This window comes from Macrobrachium rosenbergii, chromosome 2, assembly GCF_040412425.1.
Source record: "Macrobrachium rosenbergii isolate ZJJX-2024 chromosome 2, ASM4041242v1, whole genome shotgun sequence".
In the NCBI taxonomy this organism is placed as follows: Eukaryota; Metazoa; Arthropoda; class Malacostraca; order Decapoda; family Palaemonidae; genus Macrobrachium; species Macrobrachium rosenbergii.
The window spans coordinates 66,504,006-66,516,505 of record NC_089742.1 but is presented as its reverse complement, the minus strand read 5'-3'; the positions used below and the strand labels follow the sequence as shown (position 1 = coordinate 66,516,505).

At 34.6% G+C, this 12,500-nt stretch overlaps 1 protein-coding gene across 1 annotated transcript in view; it reads left to right on the top strand.

Moving 5' to 3' along the window:
- LOC136848054 (QRFP-like peptide receptor) overlaps window positions 1-12,500 on the top strand; it is a 238,796-nt gene that overhangs the window by 74,792 nt on the left and 151,504 nt on the right. The window contains 1 exon segment of the mRNA XM_067120191.1: window positions 4,813-5,992. Coding sequence (XP_066976292.1) covers window positions 5,878-5,992 — 115 coding nt within the window. The 5' untranslated portion in view covers window positions 4,813-5,877.

The following is a 12,500-nucleotide window of genomic DNA, read 5'->3' as shown; positions in this document are numbered from 1 at the left end:
CTTTAGAAATCTTAAAAGTTGAAATTACAATTACCTACTTAGTTACATTCGATAGTAAGATCATATATTCTTCTAGAACGATCTGTATTGCTAAACCAACATGAATCATGGTATGACAAAGAAACTATACATAAAACATTTTTTTTCAATTTGAGAACAAAGCTTTAATAAGAATATTAAGAATCCGATGGCAGTGTAGAGAAATGATACCGATGAGGAAATTTCTGAATTTCCTTATGTAGATGATATATAATGAAGAAAAGGAACTGGAGGAGCCTTGCTCCTGTCCTTCGTACCGGACAAGGAGAACAGTACATGACAGTGTCAGTACCAGAATGACTGGAATGTAATGGAGATCTGTGGAATTGAGAGCACAGAAAATACGTGAGGGGTGGTCTGTCACAGACCATTTGTGCCACATTGCGTTGGAGGCCAAAATAATGATGATTAGTATACTGTATTAATGTACCCTGTAACCTTCTACTAGCAGTTGTGCACGTATTCATCGGGACTAAAATAAATCTTGTCACTAAAACAAAAAACAAAAAACAGATTGAGATTACTCTTTATAAGAGATTACTCTTTATAAAAAAAAAAAGACATGATGGATATATGAAAACAAAATACTATTATTCATGATACTCCGATCTTAAATCTTCATCTGCGTTACAGAAGGGTTGAACCTCGAAGAAGTAGGCTAACTGATTGATTGACTGGTGTATAAACCTACGATCATAACATGAAAGTTCACTGACCCTCTGGAAAACGTAGGCCTTTTTACTATTTGTTGAACTGGGTATCTCCCAGTTTTCATAATTAAACCTATTCAGGAGTGCGCGCTGTGTTATAAGAGCTATAATTATAACCACGCTGAAATAAATGTCACTCACATAAAGAAAATACATAACCTCGCACAAAAGAAATTTTCATAGACCTCTTCTAATTTCACACTTGAAAATGAAAATATTAATGTAGCCTCATTAAACATAAAGGAAATAAATCAAGACACAAAAGACACCCGCTTTCTCATAATTTAGAAAGAGAAAATTATTTGTTGATCTAAATAATACAAATGCTACTGATATACAATGCAATCAAAGACCGTGGATGATAACAGTATTCTTTAGCGTAAGTTAAGAATGGACTTCATAACGCGGCTTCGTTGTACAGCCACTATTCCTGTGCTATAAACAGTTTTCTAGATGCACCTGTTCCCTTTACTGAGTTTCGAAATTAAGTCAGACTCGGTATTATACCATAGAATGGAATCGGGGGACAAGTAATAGTATTGGCCACAGCTGGGTGACCAATACGGTTATTCCTTTCTCGCCTGTTTTCCACTCTTAGCAGACGCTTGTACCCAAAGACCTCGGGAATACAAGCCGAACGTTCTACCACTGATATCCCGCCTCCCCTTACTCAATCTGTCATTCATTTTGATACGCAAGCATCTGTCTATTTTAACGTGAATATACGTTTGTATGTACATTGCTCAACTGTATTATTCTGCGAGTATACAGTGAGTGAAATTTTCACCATCTCATGTGGAAACTTTGACGACCTACTTGAATGTGTTAGCATAGAACCATCCCCTTTGAGTACTAAGTACCATCAACTGACTTGCTAGCCTCCTGTTGCCAAGTGGTATATTCGTAAATTCTTTTCCAATCTTCTGTTAAATGCGTATCGCCATTGTCTCTTGCTGCCACAATAGTGCTGCGCACTAAGAGCTAGGCACTAAGAACCGCTAAGAAAGCTAAATACGTTACTGAGACGTCACTACTTAGAAGTCTGATAAAAATAAAAAGAAAAGCAAAAATCTTCAGGTTATGATGCAGTGCGTTGTTCCTGTGATTCCAGAGGACTGATTTATTGTAATAATGGAGTTGACATGTGGGCGGACTTTTCATTATGACGTCATTACTCAAGCACTAAAGTGTGTTGTTTAAGAATCAACGAACCTATGAAATTCCGTATTGATGATAGTACCTAGATCTATTTATTTCTCAAAAATCTTGAAGGGTACCTTCAACAATTCAGCTGAATGCTTTATTATGTCAGTTTTCATTGCTGAGACTTTTTCTACATGTCTGTAAACATATTTTTGTTATAGTTCGCCAAGTCACTCCTATTGTAGCAGGGAGCATTAAATGAAATATATGTACATACACATATACTGTATATATATATATATATATATATATATATATATATATATATATATATATATATATATATATATATATATATAAAGAGAAGAGAGAGAGAGAGAGAGAGAGAGAGAGAGAGAGAGAGAGAGAGAGAGAGAGAGATGCGTGTGTGTGTGTGTGCTATTGCTATTTTTATAAGACTGTGGATTTTACTTTGCTTCTTCAAAAAGCATGAAAAACTTTGCGTATGCACATAGGCTAAAGTATGAGAGAGAGAGAGAGAGAGAGAGAGAGAGAGAGAGAGAGAGAGAGAGAGAGAGAGAGAGAGCTATTTTCAAAGTAAATAAACTGTTCCGAAGGGCTGACCTCTCCATAAGCAATACAAAGGGTTCTTTGATCCCACACAAAGTGGTAATCATTAGTCTCAAACACTAAACCTTTTTCAGCCTCAAGTGAAATACAACTCGACTATCGGTTAAACGAAAGAGTAATTATGCTGAAACGGCTGGGAGTCATAAACAGCAAATGTCTGAGTATTATTCATTTTGGAGCTTGGCACAGGTCATGGTTTGATTATTTCACGAAGAAAATCAGTTTTTTTAACCGTTGGAGCCAAAACAGAGGGGGGGGGGCGAATTAATAAGCTATTGAGAAGCAATGTCTTTCTACTTAGGCAATACGATGATACCTCACAAATAGCGCATATAAATATGTATACTCATTTATGTGTATTAAATATATTCATAGACTTGGGTGATAAGCTGTATTAGGAATTTGTCATCAATAACATCATCGCCTCCAACGCTGCCTGACGCACTGGACCTCTGTTAAATTCTGCAACCTCATGGCTTTCCTGTGCTTTATGTTCCACAAATCTCCACTCGTATCCAACCTCCCTTCTCATAGTTCGCATCTAAGTGGGTCCGAGTCCAGCTATTCTGGTGCCAACAGAAGCCCAACTGACTATCCAGGGGCTGTGCGAAGGACAGGTCAAACCCATCTCCGTCTCCCCTTTCATCATTAATTATCTACATATGGATCTTCCATATTGTCCCTTATGATTATCATTTCTAACTCTATGCTGCCATCTGACTCCTAGTGGAGTTCTTAAAGACTTCTTTAAGATATAACTTCTCTGTAACAATTATGATTCATATCCTAGTACGTTTTTCTTCACCAGATTGGTTTACATTCTTCATTAAACAAGTCCTCAGAGTTGCCCGCTCCTCATCAGATAAACTTTCTAGAGCCACAAATCTGTTTCGACATTCACTGCAAAAGCCTCTTGATGTTCACTTTCAAGAAACTTTACTGTATCAAACCAAAATACTTTATCAACATTTTTGATTGGGTACTTTTAATTTGAGCTTTGGAGTGGCAATGACAAACTGATATTCACTGCCGACATCTGCTCCGCCGTGGCTCCAAACATTCTTAAGTGTTCTTTTTCTCTCTCGATTGAAAGCTCTGTGCTCTATTTGGGGTCTATGACTGCCATTTGGGGATGTCAGTGTGTATTTAAGGATTTCCATATGTTGGAAAAGGCTTTCTTCGGTTACTAAATTGTTTGCAGTGTAATAAACACAGCAATGCATAGTCAAGGCTTTATTCAGCTAAAATCCAAACACAAAGAATTACATAAGTCAACAGAGCAGGGTGCACAGGGAAAGTCAAACGTAAATAAATACAGCACAAACAACAGAAAAGAAAATAACCATTCGCTAAAGACAAACACAACATAGCTAAACATTCAGACAGGCTATTAAGATAAATACCGATTGACCACATTCACCCCAGCTTTATTAACACTGCTATACCCTAAGGAACGAACTTACACTAATAATATATGCATCTTACAAAAACACAATTACAGTACTATACTACAAGAGTTTTATAAACCCAGTAAAAATGAATGTGTCAACGATCTTCAGTATGATGTATGCGCTGCAAACGCCTATGGTCAACTTACAGGTTGTCAAGAGGGACAAAAACTAACAATTTGCACTCACACTTTCGTTTACCATCTCTTCCAGGCTTTCCTTACCCATTACATCCTCCATACTTTAATTTTTCCTACTAACTTTAGCATTCATGACACCGACAATTTTCATGTCTCCTTCTGTATTTTATCGATAACTTTCCGCACTTCTGTTTAACATTCATATTTCATTTCTTCGGATATTTCATCACATTAACACTCATATTGCACTGTTTTGATTGAAATCTGCCCGCAGCAATCTATTGCTCACTGCTCTCAGTCATTCACTGCCCTCCTGCGTCTGGTGTTAAGACCAGGTCTTGCTGAATAAACATACGCATCGCATTAACCTCTTCCAATCTCTTTTCCCATTCCTTTGCACCGTTATTCAGAAAGTCAGGTGGTCCACTTTCTCTCTTTTTAAAAAAATAATTTTCTACCTTGTAATCGTTCCAATTTGATTCAAGGTTCTTATGTTCCAATTTCTTATTTTCACTTTATCCTTAGCATATATATACAGGCACGCATGCACACACACACACTATATGCATATAATGTCCATACATCCGAAAAGTTCATCAGGAAATATTAATATAGAATGGTGAATTATTCTTCATCAACAACTCGATACATTTTGAGGTATTAACAAATAAAAGTAACCATTTATTTTCTGTTTCATTTCAGGGTCTGGACTTGATGAGCCCCTTATGGATATGTATGGCAGGAGAATTATCAACATTCTTCTAAGGCAAATACATTGTAACCTTTTAAAGCCCAGCTCTGCAAGAGATGGGAAAGAGTATGGCAAGGAAAAAAGTGAGTCGTAACAAACTATAAAATTTGGAAGTTACGTTTCATTTTTCTTTTCAAAGAGTCACAGATGAAAAGCGGCATCAGTATATAAACTTATCCGAGAACAAAGATTAATTCGTAATCACTCTTGTGAATACTTCACAGCATCGCTTCTTCCTTTACGCACCAAAGAATCCACATTTGAAATAAACACTCTTGATCTGTGCTACCTCTCCTTATGGGTCATATCAAAGTCCATTAAATGTTGAACTGACAAGTCGTGAGGAAGATGAATAAAAGAAAAAAGAACAAAAGCGGACTTAAAAACACTCGACTTAAAATGAAAGCGTGAAGTTTACCTATTTTTTAAAGTTTCTAATAGTATGTATTGGACAAACAGCATATTTCGAAATTGAAAATAGCACTAAGGCCTATATCCGTGTTCATTGATTGGTGATTACTTTGCAACAAAGCAACTGAGGATCTTTTCAGGGTTGCGTCATAACATTTCTGTGAACTATATAGAATTAGGTGACAACTGAAAGTTCTCGTTCTGTGTTGCATGAAAATTCAGCTACATGAAAATTCAGCTGTCAGACATACAGACCCATTATATCTTTTATGACTACATCTAACGAGAACGTTCCCGGATTATCTTCTAGCGGTGCAAATAATTACCCAGAAAAAAACTCTTTAATAAATAAAACTAACAAAACCGTAAGTTCTAGCAGCTGACAACCACTTGTCACAAGCAAGTATATATACACGGAGAGCAGTGAAACTGGGTAATAAAACCAGAACCCTCACTCTTCTGCCTGGCGGAACTCACTTCCCACAGAAAAGAAAAGGATCAGTTAATCGTTCAACTGTCTAGTACAAGAAAAGTTTTCCAAACTCTAGCAACCGAAATAAAAAAGGACCAGTGAACAGTAAACAGAATTTAGTCAACAGCAAACCATGGACGACCTTCTCTATCTGAGGCCAACCATGGTGGCGGCGACCATGACTCAAGAAGGAGAAGAAGCCATCGTTCCTTCCTTGGCCCCGTTCTTCACGACACCTTTCCCCGAAGGTAAGTCCTAATAAACGCGGCCCTCCCGAGGGCCTGGCCAGTAATATAGCTCGAGTTTCCACTTGCCTGAATAAAGCGAGGCTACTGACCAGAGGTGGGAAGTTATGTTGCCTTGAATGTTGTCGAGTGTTCAAGATATACCTGCCCTCTGGTAAATGCCAAGGTGTGCGCGGCTGCGAGGGAAGAACGATGTGCTGTGTGTTTCTGTGAATCTTCTCAGGACATTTTTTTATACATATCAAAATCATGGTTCAGAAATAGGATGAAAAAATCCAATTATGTATTTCTGTATTTTCAAAATACAGTATATACTTTAAAGCTTAGTGGAATAAAATAAGTTGTGACTACGTTTCAAATTCCACATACAATGAATTCCTTAATCTCTTCATTATCGCTTTCATTATCCTTCGCCTTACTTTAATCAAAGAGAACAAAGGCACAAAGGCATACCATTATCTGTCTCTCTAAACTTCGTTATTTTTTTTTCCAGCATCAATGGCTGAGTCAACCAATCTTATTCCTCTGGGCCGTTTTCTTTAATTCCCAGTCGTCGGATCATGATTACTGACTGATTTATCGTCATGAGAATTTGGTGTCGCCAGGGAACATAGTTAAGAAATATCGTTTTGGTCTCCGTCTGCCAGTGCATGAAGCAAACCTAAAGGGAATTTTATCCAGGACTCTCGAATTTCTGTTAAAGAAAAACTCGTCTAAAAAATATATGAATTTTCAATAAAGTGTAGAGTATAACTATATTAACGTACAAATGAAACTTTAATCTTCAGCTTTACAAGGACGGTTCTATTTAATAATATTTGCCTCAGCAGCAAAATCATTAAAATTTCATTTGCAATTCTGTTCTGAAGTTTTGGCTTCTATCAGGTGTTTTCTTGGGTCCAGAATTTCTGGAAAAAGGCAGACGGGAGTCTATACTGTCCAATTATATTTCAAGGGACACCTCCACATTTTCAGGCATCCATAATACCTTAAGACTGAAAATTATTTAGATATATATACATATACGTTTGTGTGTGTGTGTGAATGCCAACAGGTATGCACAGGTATGCGAGTGTCCATGCGATTGAACAGTAAAGATTTTGGAGAAACGTCATTTACAGCAGCAAGCAAAATAACCCATCAGAGAGAGAGAGAGAGAGAGAGAGAGAGAGAGAGAGAGAGAGAGAGAGATAGGAAATGAGACGTTCTGGAAGAGTAATTATCCTTAGATCCGGCCAAGCCGTTCTGTGCTAAGACCTCGCTTTGTCTCGCTCGGGCAAGTTCCCAGCAGGGATTAATATCAAGCGACGGGGCTGTGATTGCAGGGACAGCGATCATGGAAGGGATTTCTTTCATTAAGTGTCGGGCTGTGTTTGTTGCGAATGAAAACCAATAATTATTCAACAGTCTTATTTTGATATTTTTTTAATCTCTTGGATTAAAGACCTCCCAAGGAAACGTGGAAAAGATATAAACCTTTATGAAGGTCGACTGTAATGCCATGTTGTCCTTGATGATAAGATTAACAATGTTAACAAAATGTAAATGATTACACACACACACATATGAGAGAGAGAGAGAGAGAGAGAGAGAGAGAGAGAGAGAGAGAGAGAGAGAGAGAGAGAGAGAGAGAGAGGGCAGACGTAAAGACATTTGTCGAAGACATAACACGGGAAAGCCATGAATAGCATAATTTTAGAAAGACCCTTCGCGTTACGCGGTGTTGAAGGCAATGATATACAAATACAAAGATAAACAAACGATAAATAATATATATATATATATATATATATATATATATATATATATATATATATATATATATATATATATGTTGTGTGTGTGTGTATACACACCAACAATGGAGTAGGAGGTTTCCACAATGAGCTGCAAGCATCTGTTACAAATACTCATCCAAATTTATGGAAATTTATCAACCTCCTGAGAAATGAAGTCTCTTTCTAAAAGACGGTAATCGATGCAACAAGAGGAGAAACCTCAACCAAGAAAAAGTACAAAGATGTTTATAAGCGCATACTAAGCATTGTCAGAGGTTACGATTTAAATAAACATTATTTGCGTGCAATTGCAATGGACTTACAAGATTTTTAGCTTTTTAGTTTTTTAGCTTAACTTTAAAATAAAGTATAGGACCTTCAGTATTTTTAATTTATTTTTTATCCTGCTGTTATTGCTTTACGGCAAAATGTTTGCGGCGAAATATCCGTACGGCGAATTGTCTTACGGTGAATAGTCACGGCTAATGGACCTACAGCGCATTTGTTTATGGCTAATTGTCCTATAGCGAATTTTTTTGCGGCAAATTGTCCGGTCACCAATAATAATAATAATAATAATAATAATAATAATAATAATAATAATAATAATAATAATTGGTATTAGTATTATCATTATTATATGACAGAGACGTACGGATATTGCAAGAAAATGAAACGAAATCAGTTTAAGCTGCTGAGGTACGTAGCGTCAGCAGAGTAAGAAGTAAAGCCTGAGAAATATAAAGATACGTAGAAGTCGTTAAATCGTTGGCGCAGGCGATATAATGGATCTGAGAGTTGGAGATGGTTTGAGCACGTGGTAAAAATGGAGAACGACAATTTGATGGAAAGAGTATATAATACGGAAACGTTGGGGGGACTGAGAGGTAACGACCTAAACAGTGCTGTACAGATGGAGCAAGGCAAGTGTTGGAAAGCATGAGACTACGTGGAATATAGAAGGGAATGCTGATGTGCTCCTGATGGGCCTTCGATGTAGGCTAATGTTGGGGTAGAGTTCTACATAGGTGGCTGTGACCTTGTGTTATATAATTTAGAGTCACCCCCTGATAAGGAAACGCCTAATATTGTACGAAATATATATATATATATATGTATATATATATATATATATATAAGATATATATATAAATATATATATATAACTTTATATACATAATTTATATGGTTACATATGAATATACGTGTATGTAAACTAGTATATATATATATATATATATATATATATATATATATGTGTGTAAAAACTGTGTGTGTGTGTGTGTGTGTGTGTGTGTGTGTGTGTGTGTGTGTGTGTGTGTGTGTTAGATATACAGCGCATAATGTTACCAAATCTGCCTTGTGACAAATGTATACATTAGACAACTACTGGAAACATTGAAAATTAAAGACCAGGTACCAACTCTCTCTCTCTCTCTCAGCGTTTCGTGTATTGCTCTACAGTCTTCTTCCACATTACAAAGTAAGATAAATAAATAAGAGACATAAGCAAGAAAACTTTACAAAACAAAGATCAAAGCCATTAACAAGCAAAACATCATTACTGTATGTAATCACTAGTTTGAAGAAAATGAATAGTCACTATCAAACAATGAGTAAAAATACTTTAAAAATGCTTAAGAGCCGAAACTCAGTTAGAACAGGCTGTTGCCAAAAGGTGACACTGTACTTCCCTACAATGTTATGAACAAGGTATCTAATTTAAAAAGACCTGAACTAAAACCTGTATATATAATATATATATACATATAATATGTATATAAATAATATACATACATAGATATATATATATATGTATATATAGATATACTGTATGTATATATAGCTTTTATAATTAAATATACTTACAAAGGGATCAACTTATGAAACAACATTCCGTATTATGCAGCAACAAATATTGATACAGAAAACAATTACATGCACCAAATTCTCCCGCTAGGACATCCGATAATTAATATGCGACCTTTAATACAGTTTTTAATCAAAGTCAGGGCAGATACTTTTAACGTACTGAGGTACTGAAAATAAATAAAGACAAGCAAAATTTTACAAGTTTTATACAAACAAATTCACTGTATTATTTTGAAGAAAATGAGTATATTTATCAAACAGTGTAATTTTTAAGTTCAGGTAAATAAGCAAATACTATGCTATATATATATATATATATATATATATATATATATATATATATAAATATATATATATATATATATATATATATATATATATATATATATATAATATATATATATATTCCGTATATATATACTATAAATATATGGGATATACAGTGTATATGTATTTATATATACACAGTATATATATACATATATATAAATCTATGTATGTATGTATGTATATATATAATATATATAAACATACATATATATATACACATACTATATATATATATATATATATATATATATAAATATATATATATATATATATATATATATATATATATATATATATATATATATATATATATTTATATATATGTGTGTATATATGTGTATATATATATATATATATATATATATATATATATATATACACATATATATATATATATATATATATATATATATATATATATATATATATATATTTAGATACATATATATATATAATATAGGAACAAAATTTATGTGTATGTATGTTTGTTTTTCCTTTTTTATTTTCACCCAGCAAACTCTTGATATGAGATAGAGAGAGAGAGTTTTTCCCTTTTGTTTTCAGAGGACTCTTGAGAGAGAGAGAGAGAGAGAGAGAGAGGCAGCAGGCGCCTCAAATGATCACAAGCAGCTCGTCAACGCCCCGTAACGTTGACCAAGAGTTCAAAATACTTGTTGGGCATTATTGCAGAAGAATGGGACCCTCGTCCCCACGCAAATGCAAATGACAATTATTCCCCAGTAGAAACTTTCAAGACAGTGAACACCTTCGAACTATGCATTGCTAAGTTCTGTCTGAGACGAATGGCCCTCGGGATATTGCGTATAATCAGAAACTTCGTTCCCTTTTGTTCAGTGAGCGATATCCAAGATCGACTCTTAATGTGAATTGTTTGCGGCAAGTTTTCAGAATTAATTTTCGAATTTCCAGGTTATTGTTACTATTTCAAATAGTAAAATTATTGTTGCAGATCAAACCTGAACGTGGGCGCCTGCACCATACTTTCCAAGGGGGGCAAATCTTAATACATACATGGATAGTTTCCGGTATCAAGCAAACACTTTTGAGACCTTTGAACTAGTAGTTTAATTCCAAAAACACAGTATCAGCGCCTGCATTTCTTTAATGAATAAAGCAATATAAACACTCACACACACACACACACATATATATATTATATATATTTTTCCCAGGATTTCAGATATATATATATATATATATATATAATGTTATAAATAATTTTTTCCAGGATTTCAGGGCAAGTGCCTCCCTTGCCCATACGTGCGCGCTCCCATGAACCTGAAAGACCTTTTAAGTTGCATAGTAAGTTCTCCCAGACCAGAACGTCCATAGCCAAAGGGATGATTATAGCAAACTGAATCTATATAAAATCAATATATATATATATATATATATATATATATATATATATATATATATATATATATATATATATATATATATATATATATATACATACATACATACATAAATATGTATGTATGTATGTATATATATATATATATATATATATATATATATATATATATATATATATATATATATATATATATATATATATATATTATAAATCAAGAGTCCATAAGGGTAATGAACTTTGCTTGTGTGAAGAACGGGATGTGTAATAGAAGTGACTTTTCGAGGACTAGATGAAATACAGTGAGAAGGAAAGGTGACAGAAGTGACATCAGCATAAGGGGATAATGTCAGTAATACTGGAGAAGGGGTATTAAATGGTCTGGAATGAGAAGGTGCAGCACAAGTTTACTCAGGTACAGAGGAAGGACAAAACATAACTAAAACAGATGGCCGTAAAACTGATTTGGGAGGAACAACATGAGATTAGACAGAGAAAAGAATGTATAGATAAAGCGTTATTAATGGAGCTGTCTGGGCCTAGAGGAAGTTAACGATAGAGCTGATACGGGGGCAATCTGGAAAATGTAGAGGACGTTCGGTACATCCAGGAGTTCGTTGTTGGCGATTAGAACTTTTGACAATGCGACTAACTGATTGACTTACTTATGTACTCTAGTGCCATAACATATTTGAGGCTATAAATGTTTTGGGATAAAACAAAAGGTAGATTCTGAGTCAAATTTGTGCCGAGATTTGTAAGCGGATATATTCTGGTTTAACTTCTCACACTAGGAAGCGTGAAGTTTCCCTGGCTGTTTCCCATTTATATGAAGGAACACAGGTGTGAAAGAAAAGCAAAGTCGTACTTGGAAGTCTAAGGGATAAGAGAAAAGTTATTCTTGGAAGCTGGAATGGCCGATTTTAGCTAATGACTGATATGCATTGAACCTTACATTCGTAACTCGACCTCACATGTTAGAAACTCGGAAATCTTAAATTCATAAATTATAAATTTCAAAACCGATTCAAAACATCTTAGCAAGTTAAAAATTTGAACATTCGATTGATCACCATAAGAAATGCAACATCATATAACACTATTACGTCTTCAAAATAAAATATTTTATGGATAATCTTGAAAGATAGATAAG